Genomic DNA, 24,582 nt, shown 5'->3' with positions numbered 1-24,582 from the left:
GGGTTTATTTTTTTTTACTTTGCCTAGGTCAAAAAGTAATACAATAGGCTCCCTTCTTTATAAGAAAGTTGATGAAATCAGGGACACCTCCTATCTTTAGGGCAAGCCACAAGGAGAATTGAAGAGAATGCAGCTGTAACTGGAAGCTCTCTGTTAAATCACTGCTTTGCACCTGATTCATGCCTTTCCTTCACACCTTACTTCTGCACCAAGGCCCACGCACTGCACTGTTAGCACTCAAATTGACAGTTTGCCCACTGAGAAGAAAGCCCAGCAAGTAGCACCTTCTGTTCCTACTTATTGAGGCTGACAGTTTTGTTGTAAGGGACTGAAATGCATTCCTCTCTTTATTGCTGCAGAAAGCATACACGGAGGATGAGCTCAACGCCAAACTTACCAGGCGGGTGCAGAAAGCTGCTCGCCGTCAAGCCAAGCAGGAGGAGCTGAAGAGGTTACACAGGGCTCAGGTAAAGCCATAATTTTCATCCATAATTTCCAGGAAGAAAAAATCATGAGCCTTTAAGAAAATAACCTTCTTTGTGCACATCTTTGCAGTGTGCATCAGAAAACTGCATGTCTCGAGGAAGGTCACATTACATTGACCTGTCTGGTGGTATGATCCTGATGTTTTCCCATAATTTAACTGCACTTCCTACATGTAAGGTTTGACAACGGTACATATTACTCTCTTGTTGCTGCCTGGAGTGCCGCTTTTGTAAGACACCTGTATGAGCAGCTGCAAGCAAGATACCTATGTACACTTCTGCCTTGTACGGATCCAAAACAGTAACTGGAGAATGTGTGACTTATCAATATCCTGAAGACACTTCACACAGCAGCACAAACAAAAAGGCATATCCCTGCCCTGAGGAGCTTTCAGTCTAGATTTTGACCAAATGGAGACAAAGAAGAGGAAGGTGGACCCTGGGGCAAGAGGAGGAATATACACAAATTCATACTACTCAAATATAGTTGGGGGTTATGGTTAAGAGATGTTGTGGAAGAAAGATTCCAAAATTATTTGAAGGTATTTTTGGGAAAGGTGTGTGAGTATTTCCCACATATCTAGGGCTTGTCCACACTTTGCTTGTCCCATGTCTAGAAAGCATGAGTCTGAGAACTTTTCTGTTTGCCCCGCTGCTTGCCTCATGAAAACCTACTCTTTGGCACTGAATCGGAGCAAGGTCAATCCATGGGAAACCTGATTGACATTTGCTCTGATTCAGTGCTAAAGAGTAGATTTCCCTGGGGGAAAGCAAATGTGTAGACGAGCCCCTGGTCCCCATAGTGTCCACACACTGGATACTTCACCCACCATTTTTAAGGACACATGGAGAGCATGTTGCCAAACCAGGTACTTGGGGGGGGGAATTCCCAGATGGGCCACTGTTTGGAAAACATCAGTGCTCTCTTTTCCCCCAGGAGTTGATCGTCAGTTACAAAACCTTAAGGCCCCTCTGGTTTTTGCCTCTGGAACAGCTCTTAGGTGGCGCTGGTCTGCTTTGGAAGCACTGGAGATTCTTGAAATTAGTATCCTGCCATTTGAACACAGGAGAATGAGGACCTATGTGTCTGTTTTCCCTCTTTTCCCATAGATTATCCAACGACAGCTGGAGCAAGTAGAAGAGAAGCAAAGGCAGCTGGAGGAGAGGGGAGTCGCTGTTGAGAAGGCTCTTAGGGGAGAAGCAGGTACCTTCCAGTCTTCCATTTTGTGTTTTTCTTTTCTTACTACATTTTTATGCAAAGGTTCATAACAACCTGTGTGCTAGCTTTACAGACTGGTCCCTCCCTAAGCTGCAAGTTCTTTTATTAAATTATCTTTTTAAACAAATGAATTAAAATTCACCATTTCCCTTCTCTATCAGATCTTGGGCTTCTCTGCCTGTGAAGCTACCTAAATGGCAAGTTCCCTTAGCCGGGTTTCATTTGCTCTGAAAATACGTTTCACCTCTTCAGGACAAAGTTTTGTCCAATTATTGCAAAAAGGTGGTAATGCATATAAGTTAGCCATCTGCCTAGCTTTCCTTTAGGAAATAAAACTTGGTTGTGGCAAGGAAGCTTTCACTTTGCCCAGCAAGATGAAAAAGAGAAGAAAGTAATTGATATAAATTTGTGTTTTTTAATTCACTGTGCCTTGAATCAGCATTAGCACCCTCATAAGGGACCATCACAGAACAGCCCCAGCAAGTACCACATGCTCTCTGCAAAATCATGCACAGCTTCAAGGCGTGTGAAACAGAAATTCAATACAACATGTGAAACAGTTGTTGTCATCGTCATCTGCTGTTAATGGAATGAACCTCTACACTTGATGGCCTGGTCTAATGAATGGTACTTGGAATTAACATAGATGAAAGACATTAAGAGCAGAACTAAATGTTACTGCACACACAGGACTGCTACTGAAAACCCCAAACTCTGCATGTAGTCTTCTGCCCACACACCCTTCTTAATGCCCAGTGAAAATTGCTATGCAACGTGATGTCGTCACTCTTGACTTTCCCTGCCTCCATCCTTCTTCATTGGGTGCCGAGGTGAGAGAATTCACTGCAAGACATTGCATGGTGAGTTTCACTAGACCTTACGAGAAATAGTAATGAGAATACTGTTTTACCTGTAGCCCTGTGTCTGCCATAATGTCTAGTTCACCCGTGGGAGAGAACATAGTTAGATGATGATTTCCTCATATTCTGCCACTCCTTCCTTGAGAAACAAGTAGAGGCAAATACACAAAAGCCCAGGTTATTTCACATGATCCATTTACCAGAGGTGTAAGAGGCAACCTACTTGGTGAAAATGAATTTAACTTAATTTTGAGAATATATAACCTTTTGTTATACTGACCTTAAATTTGGGAGGGAAATGTAACTAAATTGACTTTCCTCAAAACAGCCTGGAAGAATTGTTTTTCTGCTTTGTTTGAAGCTTGGATTGACACACTGAAATTTCCAATAGGAATGCGGTAGGATTATCAGTGACCGGACAATCAGTGCACTAAGAACAGATACTACCTGAACATTACACTTAATTATTACGATGTATTTCTTTTTATTACGATGTATATCCTGCCCTGTTCTGAAATCTCCTGGTAAATAACAGCCTATTTGAGACAGATTTAACAATATCAAAGGCAACACAGGAATGAATTAAATTTTAATCCCCTATTTGCTGTCCTTGACCACCATATGCCACCCCAGTTACAGGAGGCTTTCCCTACCTGTGTTAGATACCCAGGTTTTGGCAAAACTTAAAAGGTTAGGAATTCCATAATTGTGGATTAGCCCTCGGGAAGTCTCATGTATCCTTATAGTTGAAAATTACTTTGCAGAGAGTGGCCTACAGTGATCTTGGCACCTGCAAGGGAGCCCCAGGGAGGGAACTGTGTGGGACTCAATCTCTTTAAGATTGAAACCAGCAACATCTAGTGCACCACAATCACAAACTGAGCATCATACCTTCTCCTTATTTTCAAAGGCAGTCTTCCCTAAAGCTACATACAGATATTAACATTTTTGAGTTAATGAGTACATTTTGATAGTGCCATCACCACTAGCTGCCCAAACTTACTTATTTTATCCTGCAGTTGAATCTGGTTGAAAATGCTTTTTTCAGGCTTTCAGAGTCATTCTTGTTGCATCAGAGAGAATTTGATTGCCTCCAACTTGAAAGGGAGAGAATCTATAGAGAATATGTTTTGGTAGGACTGCAGAGTGCAGCTTTTTGCTAGTGGTAGCTCACAGCATCAGCTGGGGCCAAATCATGTACTCACTCGAACTTAATCCCTGGAATACTTTTACAACTATTTAAATACTGTTGTTTAAATTGCTTCATAAAATGAATGCAGGTATATAGTTTTAAAAGAATAGAAAGAATTATGCACCTCTACATTCAACAGTCTACAGCCATCTCAAACTCTCTTTTTTTGTCACCTGACATTCATTTCATTGTCCCCCAGCATCCTTATAGGTGGTGTCATCAGAATTCGAGGAGCTTTGCAAACAACTGAGGGCTTTACTTGCCACACTTCATGGGCAGTGGTGGTGCTTTGGCAAGCAGAAAATTATTAGAGATGGCTTTAGATATCTAAAATGTGATGGGGAAATGGAGAGGGAGAGACAAATGAAAAGGTTGGCTTATTTTGGGGCCTCACAGGTGTGCCTATGAGTATTAATGATTGCCTTTTGAATTCAGGACTTATAGCTGAAAGATGTCCATATTCAGTAATCCCATGAAAAATGGACTGTTAATGGGGCATGCTCTTGTTTCATGAGATGAGAGAATTATTAATTTTTTAGATTTTCATGTGCCTTAAAACCTATTTTTCCTTACACACCTTTAATATCAGCAGTAACCTATTTCTGTATACTGTCCAAACAACCTTGACTGCCTTATGCAGTGTACATAGTATTGGCCAAACTGATATGCCTTGCAGACTACAGTTACAAAGCCTTATTCTCTTAATGGCTAGTAACAGGTTTGCTGGAAAAGGAGCTTCTGCTTTGGTAATGCAGATGGGAAGAGAACACCTTCCCCAAACTACCCATTCTTTATTGTTAAAACAGCTTCCTTGTGTATGAGTTAATTAGAATTTTGTGTCCATATCACGCAAGACTTATTCTACATTGATACTGCTTCTATTGTTAGGAGCATTGCATGCACACTTTAACATGGGACAAATACACAAAAGCTCTCCTACTATGTGCACTTGTGGTGAAACAGACATGGTATGTGCTTATCATGTTGTAATAAACACACAGCACACAATGCCCTTGACATTGTGTTTACCTAGGAAGTGATTTTCTGCCTGGAGCACTTTTGTACACTTTCTATGCTACTTTATATATTGAAAACTGAAGTTCATCTTATTGTGCGATGTGTCAAGGGAACATACTTTGTGCATTCCATAAACAGCCCAATGCACTTTGGTATTCCAGGCAGAAAATCCAAGTACAGTCATACCTTGGAAGTCGAATGGAATCTGTTCCAGAAGTCTGTACGACTTCCAAAACATTTGGAAACCAACTTGCAGCTGCTGATTGGCTGCAGGAAGCTCCTGCAGCCAATCAGAAGCTGTGGAAGCCCCATCAGATGTTTGGATTCCAAAAGAACGTTCGCAAACCAGAACAATCACTTCTGAGTTTGCGGCATTCGGGAGCCAAAACATCTGAGTTCCAGGGCATTCAGGATCCAAGGTACGACTGTGGTGCCCTTTACTACTTGGTAGTAATAATAATTAATTATAGTTCGGTGGCCTTTAATGGTGTTCCCCAAAATACCTGGCACCTGAGGCCAACTGGTTCAGCTTGCATAACACTTGACCCAAGTGAAATTTTTGAGCATTGAACCAACTCTGACACCAATTTTCTTGAGTCTGTCATGGTGCTTCCTTCTTAGGGGTTGAAACTAAAGTAACAATTGACATTTTATTTCTGATTAGAAATAAATTAATTTGAAAAGTGTCATCCTGGAAACACAAGGAAACCCTTTATGATGAGCAGTTCAGAGGATTTAAGTCTTCCATACATATTTTTGTTCTCTTGAGTTAAGTGACCCTAAAGTCTGTTGCATACATCATATGCTTTAATAAGGCTCTTCAGAGTTTACCAGAATGTATAAAGATTTCCAAATGTTATATACTCCCAGCAGACATTGACATGATTATTAGGCATACTGGATGCCCTATTTAAACTGGAGGGGTTTTCGTTTGGGTCAGAATGGAGACTCTTTGTAGAACATAGTTATTTTAGGGGAAGAACCCTTACATTCTGCAGAAGGGGCATGGCAACTGCTTAGTTTTTCCTAGCTATATGGTGTTGAGTTCCTTGCCCAAATCCACACACCCCCGGCCCATGTGGCCATTTCATGTTTCCTACTTTTCACAACATCCTATAAAACAGTATCTGCCATTTATGGAAAGTGATTGCAGGAATGTAGATGTGTGAGAAAAGTTACCAAAGAATTGGCTATGCCCTTAGCCTTCCCAAGACCAATCTTACATGCAAGATCCCAGATTCCATTGGGCTTGTTTATGGATTTACCCCGGAGGTGAAAAAACTTACCAAAAAGAAGCTGCAAGAGTGAAGACCCTAGTACATTTCTGGTTGCTTAGCCGACACAAAACAATGTAGCTGAATAAAAAGAAGGATGGAATGAGAAAACCCAGCCCAACTCCTTTCCCTGCTTTCTTGAATGGAGATGTATCGTTCCCCGAATTCCCTCCCTACTGGAGAATGTTTGTGGATCCTTCCTTAATGTCCCCCAAAATAACAGTGCAGTGTCTCATCTTGAAACAAACCAGTATAGGTGAGAAATCCTCATACAGAATCCAGCCTGCTCTCCTTCTCTGCCTGGAAATCCATGCCTGCCTGTCCTCCCTGCCTATTTACCAGGGAATACTTTATCCTCCCCGTGTCTTTACAGTATATACCGTATATATGTATGTGTATATATTTATTATAGAGTTGCATGGTTTCTTGTTTCTTCTGTTTCTGTCTCTCTCTTTCCCTGTCTTGCTTCTCTTATGTATGCAATTTCTCTTACAGAGTGCTTTGAATCCTGGGCAGGGAGTGGGGAGGGCTAGCAGGGGTGGGTACTTGAACCAATAACTCTCTCTCTTCACCGATTCCTTGTTGTAGACTATTGGGGAGAGTCTTATTACAGTGACCTCATCGACTTGCACCTGGGTGGTATGTATGGCAGAAACCTCTTTGCTGGCACTAACCCTGCTGACACCTGCTCCCGCCACCCTCTCCCTCCACCTACTTCTTTCCATCCCTGGCTCCTCACAAGCAATGAGAAGAAACCAGTCTTGCACCTAATTGATTGGCTAGGGCACAACCCCTTTTCCAGCTCGGAGGAGAACTAGCAGTCCTTAATGAGCAGTGTTTTGGAAACGTAGAATCTCACAACTGCAGAGTTGGCAGGAATCCTGCTCACAGCCTTCCCAGGGTGGGCTCGCACCACCAGCTGTCTAGTTAACAGTCAGGTGCACAATTGGGCAATGTCACATGAAGTCTAGGCTTTTTGCAAAACACCCCAGTGATGGGCAGGGGGAATGGTTTCCATTGTGGTTTCCTGTAGGAAAAAAAACCAGGAACAAAAGTGGAAGAGATGTGCAGAAGTTCAGAGAATTTATTTCTCATCACTTTTTGAATATTAAACCCCTTCTCAAGGGTTGATTTTTTTACTCTTTTTTCCACCAGGATAAACCTCTGCAACAACTTAAAATAACCTTTCCTGAGAAAGAAGTTTAATACTCAAAATTTGTTGGCAACAAATTGTCTTTTGTACACATTTTGATTTTTTTCCTTTTTTATTCTGGGATTCACTGGAGGCCTGATCCAAAGTGTCATGTGCTGAGTTCTGTGCATGCACAGGGGACTCTCTTCTAAGCTGGGTGCCTTCTTTTTCCTCCAACGCAATAATACTGGAGAAACTATTTCTGAATCATGGAGGTAAAAAACCCTGAGTCATCTCCTCCTCCTCTCTCCATTGGTGACATTTAAGAATTTCAGTCCATGAAAGGTTATGCCATAAAAATGTGTTAGTATTTAAGGTGGCGCAAGACTATGTTTTTGCCGCAGTGTACTAATTTGACTATCCCTCTGGCATTTAAAAATGTGTAGTGCCACATTATTGCAATCTTGTGGCAGCCAATGAAATGGAGGGGGACAAGGAAGTGCAATATTATATGTTGCATGTTTATAATTTCTAAGCATTACAGGGCATCCAGGAAGAGGAGAAAGAGAGACATGGGATTGCTGCTCTTGCCAGTGGTCAGTGTTTGCTGTGAAAAGTAGTTGTAGCTTGAATGTAGTTTCAGGCGGTGGTGCTGTAATGAAAAACAGAGGGACCTCTGGGGTACATGTACAAGACTTTAGCTAAAGGAGCTCTCTGGATCATGGCCTCTTTTCAAACTTCATCATTTAACCAGGGGTAGCTTTGAGATGTTATTGAACTACAGCTCTCATTAGCCCTGACTATTGGCCATGCTGGCTGGGACTGATTGAGGGCCATAGATTAGCCACCTCCAGTTTAGCCCCTAAACTTAGTTGTGCTGTGCATTTTGTTGATAAGTAAATCCAAACTATTGATTAGATTTTTCTTCCCAAAGATAATCTAGCACTTATATACTTTATTCTCCCTCAAGGATTGTACCCCACCCTCAAAGCAGTGACAGCTGCCCCCTCAACACACTTTGTTACACTTTATAAGGACTATATTTTCTTTTTAACTGCTATGCTTCTTTAAATACTGTTGCCTGTTACTGTAGGGAAAATTGTACAGATTATCACACTTAATCCGCACTGCCAAACTGTGAGTGCTAGAGTTCCTGCAAATGGATGGGTGGCCAGGAGAGCACACAAATGTTACACATGCCCTGTCATTTCTGAAATTAAAAAAGAGTTTGAACAAGCCCTCAGATGGTATTCACAGGCTCTTTCTCTTTCCTTGTGTAAAGTTCATCCTCAAAGATCACCCCAACATGATATAGTTCCTATTCTTTTCTCTTTTTTTGTCTTTCTACCCCCCACCCCCATGTATAGTGACTTTTTTATGAATAACACCCCCCACTCTGCAGTAGTATTACAACTTTAACACAGGCCAGCACAAATTGTGTCCCATCAAGCTCACTGGTCATGTATTATGACATTGCAGGTACTTGATAGCCTTCCTGTTTTTGCAGTCCAGGGCAAAACAAAACATCAGGTGTTGCTTGAAACCCTGGTGGGCTACATTTTGACATGGTGGGTTACCAGTCATGCAGGACTGATTCAACACATCTTTGGTACTACAGCTGTTTTCCAAGGTGTCTTAAATTCTGGTCCTTACTCCTTGGGAGTTGGTGGCAGAAGGATGTATTGCCAAGTCTCCTCAAGGTGACTTTTGTATATCACTAATGTTTTTGAACTATTGCTGCGTCACTTCCATAAAAATCAAGCAAGCTACCCGTGTTCTTCAGACTGGCAGTTTGCAGGTTAAGGAGATCAACAGTGTTTTGTGGTTTCAATCCTCATAGTTTAGAAATAGGTATGTGGTAGCCCAGGAAGTTATAGGCCCCCAGGAATTCCCTAACTTGACCCTATCATAGTCCCAAATCTCAAAGGGTCCCCCTTTCATTATTTTGCACCTTTCCTCCGTGCAAAGGAGACATAGACCCTTTCTTCCCCTTTGTGAGCAGCAAAATGCTCTGCCAGTTTTCTCCCTCCATACTTTAGCAGCCAAATACAGAGGTCAGTTTGGAGAGTTAAGTGCCTGAGGTGCTTGGCCACCAAACTGTTTCTTGTTTTAACATGTTGTGGGAGATAACAGAAAGATTCAGGTCCTTTCTCCATGCCTCCACTCACCTGGAGTCAATCAGTAGGTGGAGCAAATGCTGTTGGCTCTCCAGCCCTGGCTCAAAGCAAAATGACACATCCCTGCTAGAAAGAGTTGCTGGCTCCTCTCTGGAGGCCAGTGCTCTGCCTATGTGGGGTTTCTTTCCGAGTGTGCCGCTAGGGGGCATTGTGTGCCCACAGACAGAGCTGTAAAAGGGTTAATGCAAAGTTACACCTAACAGGTCCTGCTCCTAGCTGATGCAGCTCCCACACTTCCTTCTCCTCCTCCCCCCCCCTTCCCTTCCTAATTCCCTCTTGAAGGCAGCAGTCTTGTCATTTTTGCTAACAGTGGCTTTAAAAAGTAGTCATCGGAGTCATTTAAAGGGACACTGTCGTTTTTCACATTAACTAACCTCACTTTCTGTCATAAAGAACTAGCATAAGTAAATTAATAAATCTCATTTGCTTCTCACGATTATATACTTTGGTTCCCTACATTTCCTGTTTGGATAAATGTATGCAATATTAGCCATGGTTACTTCTCCCCTACACTTTTGGGGTTTTAAAGGCATTTTTTTTTTTTTTTTTGCTAGTTTCAACTCCAGCCCAGATAGAGGTAATAATTCACAATTCCAAATGGAAGATCATTATTATTTTAATCTGTCTTGATTTCTTTATTTCTTTTTTAATCCCCAGCAGAAAACTTCACTACTTGGCAGTATCCCTTTAAATAAAATGCAGTGTTGTGTGCAGAAAAAGACACACGTGGCTTTGTAGTGTTAGTTCTTTTTATACTCCTCTGTGACTGGTGTTTCTTCAGTACTTCCTCACAGGGCTGCCAGAGTGCTCAAGAGTCACTGTAGCGTAGGGGCTAAGAGGCTGAACTGTGAGCTAGGGAATCCCTGGTTCAAACCTCACCTCTGCTGTTCTCACTGAGCCACCTTGGGGAAGTATGGGCTTAATAATGGCTGCCTTAAATGGTTGCATATAATACATTTCTATGCCTGTTGTAATAGATATAATAGGATGATTGGTTTGAATAGCCAAGGCACTTCACAAAGCACTGCATAAATGCTAAAATTTATATATACTTCTAAAGGCGCTGACAGAAAGTCCTCTCCTTCATCTTGCCAGTAAATGTAACCAATGGGTCTCAACCTGAATTGACTTCTGCATTCACAATGGGTTCTGCTCAAGATAAAGGAGGAAACATGTTCCAGCCACGTTCTTGCTATTCCCTGGGCATATGTTCATTTGCGAACCGGCTACTAAATGCTCTTGCTTTGATACGAGAGAGATTCAGCGTGCAGTTGTATTCTTACGACCCCTACAGAAACAGTTGCTATGTATGTCAGAGATATATGCCACACCCGTAAGTGCCTGCACATGTTCTTGTATGGCATATGCATGGCCTAAGAAATGTTCAGCAGTCATGGCTTGATCACCTGGTGAGTACAGGAGAAGGATGTTGTGCTGAGAAGGGGTTTAGTTCAGGCATTTCCTTCTCATCACTTTAGGTGTTCAGCGCCAGCAGCAATTTCGGGTGCTGGCATGAAGGTGTCTCCCATTATTCTTGGTTTGGACTCCAATATCCATCATTGGAAGCAAAATTCCAGTGGTTTATATTCAGGGCTATCGGTGCTAAGCTCCAAACCCTTTGGTCAGACTCATACTCCAGCTGGGTCAGTGGGTTAGATGGAGGCAGATTGCACAATAAAGCCCAGCCATGGTATCACCAGACCTTAGCAAGGGGAGTCCGGAAAGCTGTGCCAGGATCAAACCAAGGTCAGAAGGGTTAGGGTTAGGCAAAAGTAATCCAGGGCAGCATTGGTAAGCTTGGGTTCAGCAACTGATGAGCTCTAAGAAGGAAGCAGGGGGAGGCAAAGGAGTCAGGTTCAGAAGTAAGGAGCTGGATGGTGGATTGTCTTCAACAAGCAGCAGACTCCAACTGAAGCCTGATATAGCCTGGACTCCCAAACCATGCCATCACCAGCTTCTGGTGCTTGAGTCTGCCGTAAGAGCCTTTGCTCTTGAGTTTTGTTAGCTACAATGAGCCTTTGACTCAATAATTACACAGCAACACTGCACTCCCAAGTGTGCACGCGCTCACTGACTAACTGCCTGGGTCCCAATGTCTTTGAAGCCTGAGGGGTGGATTCAGCCTCCCCCTTTGACTTTGCCTGGGCTTCTCTGCCAGGGGTGGCTCAGGAACACACTGCAAGGTCCTTTCAGAGCATCCCCTAGTAGTAAGCCTAGGCAGAGGCCTTCTGGTATACCAGGGGCTTCAGAACTGTTATTATGGAGGTGGGGGAAAATATTTCACCTTGGGTCAACGATCAGGAGGTCTTGATATTGGGTTGAATGCATGTTGTTTTTATCCTTAGCTTGTACAGCAAATTAATTTTCAGTTTCATTGTGTAATAGTAAAATATATCCAGTCACCAGAATTTTTTTGGATGTCTCTAAGTGATATTGGAATAATTATTTTTAAGCACTAGCAAACCAGGGCAAAAAAAGGCAGTTGTGTAGCCAACAGTATCAAGGAGTGTAGAGGCAGTACTGGTCTCTTGGCATGTAAGGAGTCAGTTCCAAGGACTCTGTAGCAGGTGGAAAACATGGTTATCAGCATTTGATGCCAATGCCAGGCTTATGGCTGAGTAATCCTGCACTGGAAGAAAGGGGAGGTATAATTGATTATAAAACAGAGTTGATCAGAGATGGAGGGGCAGGTCTGACAGATGTTCACAAGAGAGATGTTCAGACTAAAATGCAGAGAGTCAAACACGGCTCAAATAGAAATTTATACTTCCCCACTTCTCTCTGGATTCACCTTACCCAGATGGGCGGGGTACAAATAAATTATTATTATTATTATTATTATTATTATTATTATTATTATTATTCAATGGTTCAGCAGTCGCCCTTGCTTCAGTTCCCTGACTTGACTTTTTTGCCTGGTGATGCATAATACAGGACACCCTTCTCCAGCTCTTGAGTGAATTCTTGAGTTTTGGAACATCTGATGCCAAGCTTAAGTGATCATATGATGCCATTATGCATGCTGATTTGAATACATCACGCTTATAGGCTGATTATCAATATCCAGTGAAAAGGGGGGAAGGGGTGTTTCATATTTATTACATATCGCATACGGTATCATATGCAGAAGACTAACTGCAGCCAAATGTATGGAATTTGGGTTTGTTTCCAGTGTTAGCATCCAGTGCACATATGTGTGCATGCATTTGTACAGTGGGTTTATCTGTTTTAAAGTTATTTTAGTGCTGCAATAATCTAGGGTTACCATATTTCAAAAACCAGGAGCTGGTTACAAAAATGCCAAAACAACGTGGTGTCCATGAAATCCAGACATATGGAACCCTATAATAATCCACTGTAAGCTGTAGATGTACCTGTACCTAGTGCTTAAACAAAAGGGAGACATTTATAGTAATAAAGTAACATCTTTGGGTCTCATGCGTCTTACTGTCAACTTTTTTTGCAATAGTAATACAGTTGTACCTTGGATCCCAAACACCCTGGAACTCAGATGTTTTGGCTTCCGAATGCCACAAACCTGGAAGTGATTATTTTGAATGTTCTTTTGGAACCCAAATGTCCAACAGGGCTTCCGCAGCTTCTGATTGGCTGCAGGAGCTTCCTGTAGCCAATCAGAAGCTGCACTTTGGTTTTGGAAGTTGAACAGACTTCTAGAATGGATTCCATTCAACTTCCAAGATACAACTGTAGTTCAGTTAATGCAAGATGACTGTGCATTGCATCAGAACTTAGGCACCTGTACTTCCAAGCAAACATGCATAGAACTGGATTCCAAGATTCATTTAGCTTGGGCGTGTTTGGGAAACATACACTAAATAATGATCTTTTGCTGGATGTATTCTTTGTGTTGGAACTCTGCAAGTATCTGAGCTACATAAGATCTATTTCAGTTCATGTCCTAAGCAAAACAAAAAGGATGGTGTGATCATGTTCAAGTTTCATGCCTTGCTGCATGGTACTTGAAGGCATTTCTTGACCAAACCCAAAGTGAGTTGAGTTGCTGCTTGATCCTAGTTGGCCTAGCAAAAAGTTGATCAGGATCAGTCTAGTTTTTCAATAAGATATGTATTTCATAAATTGCTGCAGGCTTTTAAATAGTCTCTCACTAGTCAGTTAGCAGTGGTGAATCATCATCTCTTGGCAATGGGAGCTTTTATAAATTGTTAGACATTTTGTTCTGAGTGTACTTTCAGGTGGTCTGTGTGCTACACATAACTTGCTCATATAGGCATTTGCTGACGAGCAATAGAAATGTTTGCTGTCTAGTAGCCTTTGTGATCTTTTTTTGCTTCAAGTTCAGTGATACGGAGAAAGGATTTATCCATTTATATTATTGAACTATCTGTATACATAACGGACTATTCAACACATCTTTACTAATCGGATGCTATGACTAGTCTCTGAGGATTATCCATGGAGTTGGATAAGACATTCTATTAATGGTCCAGGTTCTGCTGCAGGTACTGTTGGGGAAAACATTGTAGCTATTGGATATAGGTTTATTGACAATAGTAGCAAGAGGCCTGCCTATGTGGTGGAATAAGCCCAAGAATCTCCACCCTCCATAGTTGATATTTCAGTCTGCCTTATCTCTTGAAACCCGTCTCTGCTTACTCCAGTATCAAGCTCTGGGAGCAAGGGTATCCTGTGGTTCCAACTGACTTAGTTACACCATAGATGGAGGGGATTGTCGGGGGGCTCCATGGAGACACTTAAGATATTATGTTGAACCATGGTTTGCACTAGCAGTGGTTTTGCCTCCAAGCTCAATTTTCTCTTATCTCACCTGGAAATCTTCAGGTGAGATCCCATGCAATGGCCTTCAAAATTGGGAGGTGGTCTGTGCTTGCATAGAGGTACTGTTATGTGAACTGGCATCTGCATGTGGGACAGGAATGGGAAGCCTGTGGTCTTCCAGATCTTGTGGGATTACAGATCCCATCAGCCCCAGCTAGCATGGGTAGTGGTCAGGAGTGATGGGAATTGTAGCCCAACATCATATGGAGGACCACAAGTTCCCACCACTCATTCAGGATCTGTATCACTGAGTGTGGCAGCTAGAACTAGGCTGCTGCAACCATGGAAGTGGTAGTAGCTCCATATATAGCCTTGATACACACTGAATCGGCATAGAAGCCTGGTCTAGTAGCAGCGCAGTACACCATGGGATCCACCCAGTTCAAAGCAAAACATAAAGGTCATCTTAACCTTAATCATGGCTGAGGAAGAACTTCAGCAAATGCAAGAATATTCAGAGAGTATTTCCTTTGGTGTACAGCTTGACTGTGCATTTTAGAACTATTTAATCCAAGCAACCCACTTGTATTCTTGTATTTTTTACACATACTAAGAATGGAATACATATCTATCCAAGACTAGGCCTTGAAGGAGACCTGTGAAGTAAAAACAAAGCACCATTGCATTGCCACTTTAAAGAAAAACCTGTGTGCATTGTTACACGACATGGATTTTCATGGATCTCTTTCCCAAGCGACAAAAATACTTTTAAGGCATTCAATTTGTTGGTTGTTTGGTTTTGTTGGAAGGGGGGGGGAGAGAGAAAAGTTGTCTGGGGATACTATGGAATGTCTTCAAAGAAGATGAGTCTTCACATACAGATGGGCACCATGTAACATGTATATGTGATGCACTTTTAACCCTTTTCACACTGAGTATACATGTTTCTTCCTGTTGAGAGATTCACATTGCTCATTCACACACTATTTGCAAACTGATGTGCCTCCTCCCTTTTAACTTTGGTCTGTCCTGTGTGTTACTGCTCTAGTTCTGTGATGGTCCCTTCTAAAAGCTGTTCCCTTCCCAGACCTTATCTTCGTAAATGAGAACTGAGGCTTTCCCTCACCATTATATGTGCATGTAGATCTGATTCTAGTGGGTTATGAATGTCCTCTTTTTTATAAATTCAGCCGCTCCTTATTACACAGTGGCATTTTTCTTTCACTTCCGTTCTACTCACAGACTAGTCAATGGGCCACAGGTCTTTCTGTAATATATAGATCACTGGGGGTTAACAAAGCATCATGGACTGCACTACTCAAGCCCCAATGATCAGCTGGTTGCTGGGGCTTCTGTACACAGCAGCACCCGGTTCCTCATCCCTATTCTATAAGATTATTCATCTCTTTATGTATAATCTACCGCAATAATTCCCAAACCGAGGAATTCATTGGATAATTGATGGTTCCCATAAGTGCCAACCCATAGGAAGAGGCTATTCTCTGCATCAGAGTGTGTAAGTTTGAGAATTATTCCTCCCATTTTATTATTTTTTAATACAAACTACCTCTTTTATCAGAAATTTGGGAAATGTTAATTTACTGTGTTATATCTAATTAATTGCCACATACTCAAACTTCCCCCCCCCCATCCATCCATCAAACAAACAAACAAACAAACATACCAGTGGGGCATAGTCCTCAACTTTCTGTCTACCCTTGATATTGGCAGGGCCAGAAATACAAACTATGCATGAATATGTGTAAAATACCGGTCAAGGCTTTGGTTAGACCCAGGATAGGGGAACATTTGGCCTTCCAGAAGCTGCTGGACTACAGCTCTCATCACCCTGACTATGGCCATGTTGACTGGGGTGAATGAGAATCCAAAATCTTTTGGGGCAGGGAGACAACAGGTTCTGTATCCCTGGTTTACTCTTGGTTTGTTTGCCCATCATAGGCAGTCAGTCCTGTTTTGCGCCATGATCTGCCTTTGTTTACTGAACACATACTTGCCACTGTCAACCTACTTCCTTGGACAATGTCACAAAAAAACCACATGGAATGTGCCAAGCTAATTTTCAAGATGGCCTTTTAAAACCTATTTGCTCTCCTGGTCTTTTAGAAACTTAATGTTGTCCACCCTCCTCTTAGTGCTCTTATCTCTTAACTGCACCATGTGACATGGAGGGTGAAAAGTCACCAAGCACAAGAAATGTCAAGTGTTGGCATTTCCCCATTATCCCAGTAACTTTTGTGGCCCACACTGTTTCCCCTCCCAGTGCCACAGTCTGCTCTTCTCCATTATTCGTGTTGGCAAAGGATGTTCCATCTGTAGACTGTTCCCCTTGTTTCTGCTTCTCCATTTCTTGTATTATTATTTTCTTTTCTACTTCTTCTTGTTGTTTCCTTTCTTTCTCACTCTTGTGCTTTTTTGTCCTTTTGCTTGTCTGTTTATTTTCACCCTGTTTCTCCTCCTCTCTTCCTCTCCACTTCCAACTTCCTCTTCCCTTCCTTTCTTCCTCTCCCATCTTTGGTTCTATTGAAGTTGAGCCCAATGCCGGGACACCACGCCGTAGACCTCTCTCCTTCTGCCCTTGCTGTGCCCATGAAGGTAATGTAATTTCTTGCATTCCCTCCATTCCGTTCCCAAACCGCCATTGGATTGGTGTAGAGACACTAGTGAGCTAGCAACAATATCAAGTGGCTCACCGCCAAACTTTTCTTTCCTTCAATCTCAAAGAAACCCTCTATAACAACCTTGTTATGAAGTGTGTCTGGCAGGATCGTAAAGGTACAGTATCCTTTTTTCAGCTGTGTATTGTGGGGATAAGGATAGTCTTGAAGTTTATTGGCGCAATTGATCAGAAATGACTGTAGTGGCATCAGTTTCATGCCTTAAGGGTTCTGTTTGGCATGTTGGATGATCTTGCAGGGGAGTGGGGTGTGAGTCTACTTCCTTTAAAAAAAATAATACACATGGGTTAAGGCATATTGTCTTTTGTAATGACTGGTTTCCCCAACAACCCTTGACTTTGAAAAGGCAACCTCCTGATCTGCCATAATCCATACTGGTCTCCTGCAGTCCGTATCTTGCTAAGCATCTTCTTTATCCCAAGTGGAACCAGATTCCCACTGAAGTGTTTCCATTTCCCAAGGCATGGGGGGAAAGGGGTGGAATGTGACCGCCATGTATAACTTCGGCTAACCACTCTCTCTGCTTTTCATGGTGTGCTTTCATCAAGTGTTCATCTTTCCTCCCCACCCCTGCCTCTCCCTCTGCTCATTGGCTGTCTAAAAATAATAATAATAAAATATATCTACATCCCACAAATGAACAAAAGTTTCCATAGGTCAGTGTTGACATGTATTTGGCTGTTTTGTGCAGAAGTTTCTTTTCTGATTATCCTCACAGTGGAAAGGGTGGGGAGATTTCCCAGTGCTTCTCATGGCTCCAATGCACTGGGCATCTGCATGTGTAAGCTTCTTCTCTCTTTCCACCATGGCTATGAGGGCACCTTGTGCAGAGATGCTCAGAGAGGCTTAATTGGGACCAAGCAATGGATAGGTATAGCCATCCACAGCCATGATTGGCTAGGGTGAGATTTTCGTACTGTGTTTGTTTGCTTCTTGTGTTCTGGAGCTGTGTTGGTGGTTTTGGAAGAGGAGGAGAATTCTCGTTACCTGAGAATAAGTGGTAGGAACAGGGCCACCAAGAACCTCTGGACCACTTTGTTTTCTTGACCGTGATGGGAAATAATGTCTTGTTGCATAAAGACATCCTCAATTACAAATGACGCATTAGTCAGTGCCATCCAGTACTGATAAGCACTACCAGGAACAGATAATAATGCTTTTGGTAGCTGGATCTGACTTGGTAGCTGACCATCCCCATTCTAGAGTGTCTCCCTTGGGCTTCCATAGCCCCATAAGAAGAGTCTGCATTTGTGAATAATTAGAATAGTGTCTAATACAAATATTTTGTCATTTGCACATAAGTAGGAACAGATTTTGCATCATATTTTCCTTAGAATAAATGTTCCCATTAGTTTTATATGAGATGAGAACTCATCTATGGTATGGATGAGAAACAGGAGTTAACCCTGTCTGCAACTTGACTGTGTTCTTGCCATGTACCAGTTTCCTAAACTATCGACACCTCTGATAGGATGGTGAAATCTGATTGGTGCAGGAAACAGCTGGAATCCCTCTGGGCCAACAGTGGTTAGGCCAAGACCCTGATCATCAGAAGCACATAACCAGGGCTTCACTTGCTTCCAAACTGATTTTTAGGATCTGAATCCAAACAGCTACCCATAAAGAGCTGCATATTTCATTACTAGATATGGGTTGTGGATGTAGCTCTCTAAAATAGCATAAAATGGCTATGCTGTTTATTTCATATCAGGCTTTTCTACTGGGTCTACTAGCTTGGTTTTCATTGATTAAGCTTTTATTAAAATACAGTCATACCTTGGGTTGTGAACACTGTGGGTTGCGTGTTTTCAGGTTGCAGACCGCGCCGCACCTGGAAGTACCAGAGCGGGTTACTTCCAGGTTTCAGTGCATGCGCAGAAGCGCAAAATGATCCCAGGCGCAGAAGCGCTGAATTGCTTTACATGCGTGCGCAGATGCGGCATTGTGGATTGCAAGCGTGCCTCCCGCACAGATTACGTTCACAACCTGAGGTGTGACTATACCTGGGAAAGTACCATGCTTCCTCTTTTTTATGTGAGCAGATTTTCTTCTTGTGCTTTTCTACCATGAACTAGTGGTCTTGAGCTGGTGAACTTCAACTGATTGAACCACATTTATGCCACACAATACGTGTTTTTTTGTTTAAGTGAAGGATCTCTAGCAGACACATTGAGGCAGATGTGACTGATAAAGCCAAGAGGAAGGGAAATTATTGATAGCAGTGGTCAGGAACTGTTTGCTTTCCGTCATTAAGTTAATGCAGGTGACTTGAAAAGGGGAGAGTACAGCACATAAGACTACAATACTGGTAGGAGCCAGAATCAACTCTGAAACAGCCCACCAAGGAACTGTTCACTAATTGCTCTACAGTTATATGTAAAGTGGACAAATGGGTGTTGAGTAAGGTGTGAGTGAGAAAACATGGCTTGAAACAGGTAGGCTTTCTTGGAAAGTGTTGGAAAGTGTCAGACCTATGTTTGAAAGTGTCCAAATTGAAAAGGACAACAGAAGAAAAATACTGAAAAGAGACTGTAATTATGGCTATTGGTTTGGTGGGAGATGTGATGGGGAAGATAGATTCAGGGCACATGGATCCAGTGGGGTTTTTTTTGTTTCTTTTACTGGAGGTGACCCTCCTTCCTGTGTGCCATAGACAAACTAAACAAGCAGATCTGACAAGAGTGCTCTGGCAGCATCTAGCTCAGCTTTCTTTGCACATTTTGCCCCACTCCCATTTTTGTTCCTGCCTGCCTGCCTGCTGGGTTTATGGAAATGGCGGGAATCTTTCTCCAAGCTGACCTAAACTGTTCTCTTGGCAGGCATGGGGAAGAAGGACGACCCCAAACTGATGCAGGAGTGGTTCAAGCTGGTGCAAGAGAAGAATGCCTTAGTGCGCTATGAGTCGGAGCTCATGATATTGTGAGTAAGGAGAGAAATTTCTGCATGCTTGGTCCACGCAGAGAAGGGGAAAGACGAGGCAACTATCCCCAGGCAGAGATACGTTATGGAACCTCTTTCTGTCTTCACCTTTGCTGTGGTGACAATGTACAGATGGGAATCCTGTTGCTCTGGAGACCCATAGGCACCCCAAGTAAAATAAAATTTTATAAAATTGATGAAGTGATCTGCTGCTGAGACCTGGTTCTCTTAGCATTTCCTTCGCATTCATGATTCCAAATAAGGTCAATGTAAGAAGGAAGATCTTATCCCTTGCAGCTCAGCCCTGATGTGCAGTGGGCAGTAGGGGCCAGATGGAGTGACTTGGCATTTTCCTGTTATTTTCTCATCTGCCTTTCTGACCATTCCGCAACATGGGTTTAGGTGAAAAACCAACATGTATGTTCATCAAAGGAGGTTGTTCTGAACAAGGTTCTTAGTACAACTGAAGGGTTGCCTTACAATCAGTACTGAAAGGGAACACTTTACTACCTGAGCATGTTAGATTTTTAAGCCAGTAGCTTAGACTGCTGCTGAAACAACCCAAACCAGACATTTGCCTATTCTTCTCTCCTTGCAGCGCTCGGGAGTTGGAACTGGAGGACAGGCAAAGCCGACTACAGCAAGAACTTCGGGAGAGGATGGCAGTGGAAGGTAAGTCTCATCGATGTACTCTGGTTCCCAATAGAAAGCCCCAGCTACTTCCTTGGCTAGTTTGACAAGTCTGCTTGTCCCTTTCTTTCCTAGATCACCTGAAGACAGATGAAGAGTTGTCAGAAGAGAAAAGGATCCTGAATGAAATGCTAGAGGTGGTGGAACAGAGAGATTCTCTTGTGGCCCTCCTGGAAGAGCAGCGACTCCGGGAGAAGGAAGAAGACAAGGACCTAGAGGCAGTCATGCTGTCCAAGGGATTCAACTTAAACTGGTCCTGAGCTTAGCAGCGCACTCGTCTGCCGATCTGCGTTGTCCAGTTGGCATGTGCCAAGTTGGCTGGAGCTGCCTGGATGGAGGAGATACCTTGGCATAGAAACCTCTTGAGGGTTCTTGCAGCGCCTGGGTGCTTCTTCCTGAGAGGGGGTTGGATCGAAAAGTGCTGAGGCCTGTATGAGGCCTGCAAACCCCAAGCCTGAGGTGGTCAGCTGAGGTTGTGTGCCTTCCTCAAGGACCTGTGCAAAGAGGCCATTGAGTTTTTGTGATCTCTGAGAGAGGCTAAAAAATGAGATGAAAACATTTTATTAAAAAAAAAAAAATACACCACAACTTTAACCAATTCAGGTGGGCCGTAGCTTGTCCGTTTCATATTTACTTAGCTGGTTGTGTTCTTGTTTTTGTTTTGAAATACAAAGGCGAGAAGTGGCTACTCTCTTCTGAAGCATCACCCTGCAGCAGCCCACGGGAGAGCAAACCACTCTGTACCCCAGAGCACACTGTGTGTATGTTTAAGGTTCTCCTCACCAAAGAAGCCTGAAGCTGCCATTATTGTCTGGGTATGGAGGAACCCTGAATTCAGAGAGGACTGGAGACTTGGAAGGCTGGCTGACATGAAATACTTGCCCTGTGTGGTTTCTACAGGAGATACGGGCTCCAGTGGACTAGCTCTCTTTGCTGCAGCCTCCACAAGTTGCCATTGTTCTAAGAGGGGAAGAGTGTGTAATCCCCCCCCCCTTTCTGCCATGCAATGCTCTGGACTGAAAGTCACAGTTTTTCCTGTCTCCATTGGCATTAGACTGCTCTGTTGTGAACCTTGTGACAATTTTGACACTGGAAAGTGCTGATTTTGAAAATGGGTTACTTATGAAGCAGTTTGCGGGAGCTCTTGGATGAAACCCCTTGCTTCGAATCCCCCAAGAATGGACTCTCAATGGGTTTTTGTTTTTTTGTGTATATATCTATATCTATAGATATATATATCTTTATTATTTTTTGCACGTTGGAAATGAAGCAAAAGACCTACCCGGGCCCTTTAGTCACTTTAGACCCTTTAATGTCTATTAACTTATTTTTTAATACTTGAAAGATTTGGGTTTTATACCTTTTTAAGAAGTGAGCAAATGTTTGAGTGGTGAATCTGTGTGCCTGCTGCATTCCCGAACCTTTTTCTTTTGTTGTTCTTATTTTTAATTTGCTGTTCTCCCTTTCCCTGTACCTATTTATTAGAGTTCTATTAATGCTGTTACAGTTACACGCTACTTTTGATGTGGAGAGGAGATGCTTTTATGTACTTTGGACTTTTCCCTGCACCACTTTGAGGGGCAACCCTAGGAAATATGCAGGCAGGGTTCCCAGGTAGGGTGTCTTCTCAATTAAGCTGCATCCTCACGAAGAGAGCTCACAAAGCTGAGTGGTGATGGCAGACTTTGCTCCTGCACTCCATATCCTCTGTTCCTGAATGGCAAACCTGTGCTTATTTTAACTACTGCTGTTTAAGGTTTTTGTAATTATAATTGTGGCATTGCCACTTTACCCCATGTATTTAAAAAAACCCCACACATGCTGGCTCTGTAAAAATCTGCCTCCCAAGGGAAGGATTAGCACAAGCCCCACTGGTTTTGTCCTAGGCCTTCATTCAGTTGGCTCAGAAAAAGGTCTTACAGTGCAGTAGCAAATAGGAAATAACACAGAATAGACTCTTGTCTATAACCAGCTGAGAGGTTCCATAAGCACACCATGTCTTTCACAATAACTTTCTCAAAAGTGCCGACCTGCCACATACAGAATTTTCCATTCGCATTTTTTAGCTCCAGTTGGGCTTAGTTTAAAGAAAGAAAGCTGTAGTTCTAGTCTCCAAACAAAGTGCAGACTATTTTTTTAATGAACTTTTTTTTTAGGGAAGCAGTCATCCCAAGAAATAGGCATGTCCTTTAAAGCAGCCACCATCTTATCTCTGGGTTTCAAAACAGGAAATGCTGTGTTTTCAAAACAGGAAAGCTAGAGAGAGAAAATGGGGAAAGGTTTTAAAACACCCATCCACTTCCTTGTTTAATAAAATGTCAGTACTGATGACGCTGAACAGAAAGCTGTTGAAACAACAGCATGTGTTGAAATGTAGTGTCAGAAGATTTTGTGCCAAAGGGGTACCATGCCTGGCATTTGTTGAATATTAAGATATTGAAAGATTGTGATGCTACACTGGCAAAATTGATACCACATATAGTCCCAGAACAAGCAGGACTTGTGTGTTAATGGTTCATGAGACTTTGGGGGGAGGTGTTCACTAGAAGTGGTGTTTATTTGTAGCTTTCAAAACAGAGGGGACTAATCTCTGGCTTTCCTAATATTACTGGACTACAATTCTCATAATCCCTGGCTACTGAGCATGCTGGATGGGGCTGATGGGAGTCCAACGGGAGTAAAAGGTTAGCCACCCCTAATTGAGGAAGAAAAAGAACATATAACTTCAGTTGTCTCAGACAACATCTTTGACATCCATAGAGACCAACAGGGGAGTGTATGGCAAAATGGAAGTTAAGCTCCCCTTCGTTTAGGATGGAGCTAGAATTCAGTTGTTAAAATTTGGTGTCTAGCCACATGAAAGAGGCAAATCGAAATTTGCTGTGCCTGGTGCAATTTATAATGGAACTGAGAAAATGGGATTGTTCTGTAAAGTGGTCGTAATTTAACTCACTTCTATCTGTTCTTTGAATTTTTCACTGTAGGAAAACGTTGACACGCTAAGCTTCTTCCTAAGCTGCCTATAGCTGCATGTGGAATGAGTGTAGAACAGTCTGTCTGAGAAAGTGGAAGGGAAAGTTCTTCCCAGCTCCAGTGCAGCTGTGTAGCTCTGCCTCTAGTTAGCCCAGACTTCTTTGGGGCAGCTAAGACTCCCTTGCAGAGAGAGGAGAGGGGTTTTAGAGCCCATGACAGCACCAGCAGCATTAATCATATTTCCTCTTCCACTCTTAACATTTCCTGTAATATGTTGTGTTGATTGTGCTTGATCCTGCTGTCAGTCAAGAGGTTTCTTTAAATGCAGTGTCTGGTCCTCCTTTTATGACACGGTGCTAATACAGAAGTAACAAGCACACCTGCTGCGTCCTCTGGGTTTTTAATCTGTTTTTTAAAATACATCCAGGTCAAAGGCATTTTAGAGCATCGACAAATATATCCAGAGTTGCATGACCCAGTAGCACAAATTCTTTTTATGGCCAAAAAAAAGAAAAAAGTTGATACCCTCCCCGCAAGGTTTTAAGAAAATGTATTTAACAGAATGTTTACATTTGGGCCCTGAGACGAAAGTGGTGTATTAGTTTTCCAACCTCATGTTTAAAAAAGAAAATGCTGTGATTGTTTGCAATAAAAATGTACCACGAAACAGTCTGTTTGATATGAAGAGGTAGAGGAGGGTATTTCTCTCTCGATGCATGATAAGAGGACAGAAGGCTTCCAAAGAACTGCTGCCTTCAAGAGCACTAGCAGTGGCGCTTCATAAGCAAGGAAGGTAGATGAGAATGTCACTAAAGCTATTGGAGGAAGGGATGTCATGTTTTGATGGCATTGCAGTAATTTAATTTTATACATATATATATATATAAAGAAGTATGTATGTGAAACAACCCTGTCCCAAGGAACTGTGGTATCTTCCCCTTGGGACAGGTGGGAACTCTGATATTCAGACTGTTTTATTGTTGGTGTGTGTGCAGTGTAACAGGAAATTGTGTACCGTACCTGTTTTCATGTCTAAACATCCCAACCCGTTTTACTTCCTATTTTTGGTTGCATTTCATTCTGTACGTTCTTATGCACACTTGCTTTGTTGGTGTTGAGAGTTTAGCACCTCAGGTCACCAACTAACTAAAAAAATAAAAATAAAAAATAAAGTCATTAATTTTTTCTTA

General features: G+C 42.4%; 1 protein-coding gene across 4 annotated transcripts in view; it reads left to right on the top strand.

The window, feature by feature from the left end:
• The window catches only part of MICAL3 (microtubule associated monooxygenase, calponin and LIM domain containing 3), a 205,268-nt gene extending 180,686 nt beyond the window's left edge, over window positions 1-24,582 (top strand). For all 4 annotated transcript variants that reach the window (XM_081926663.1, XM_081926665.1, XM_081926664.1 and 1 more), the window contains 7 exons: window positions 360-467; window positions 1,596-1,689; window positions 6,636-6,686; window positions 16,662-16,727; window positions 19,630-19,729; window positions 20,328-20,401; window positions 20,495-24,582. In XM_081926663.1, the coding sequence (XP_081782789.1) occupies window positions 360-467; window positions 1,596-1,689; window positions 6,636-6,686; window positions 16,662-16,727; window positions 19,630-19,729; window positions 20,328-20,401; window positions 20,495-20,679 (678 nt within the window). In that variant the 3' untranslated portion in view covers window positions 20,680-24,582. The remainder of the gene's footprint in view (window positions 1-359; window positions 468-1,595; window positions 1,690-6,635; window positions 6,687-16,661; window positions 16,728-19,629; window positions 19,730-20,327; window positions 20,402-20,494) is intronic.

Source organism: Podarcis melisellensis, assembly GCF_964234715.1.
Source record: "Podarcis melisellensis genome assembly, chromosome: 10".
In the NCBI taxonomy this organism is placed as follows: domain Eukaryota; kingdom Metazoa; phylum Chordata; class Lepidosauria; order Squamata; family Lacertidae; genus Podarcis; species Podarcis melisellensis.
This window is presented reverse-complemented; position numbering and strand designations above follow the sequence as displayed.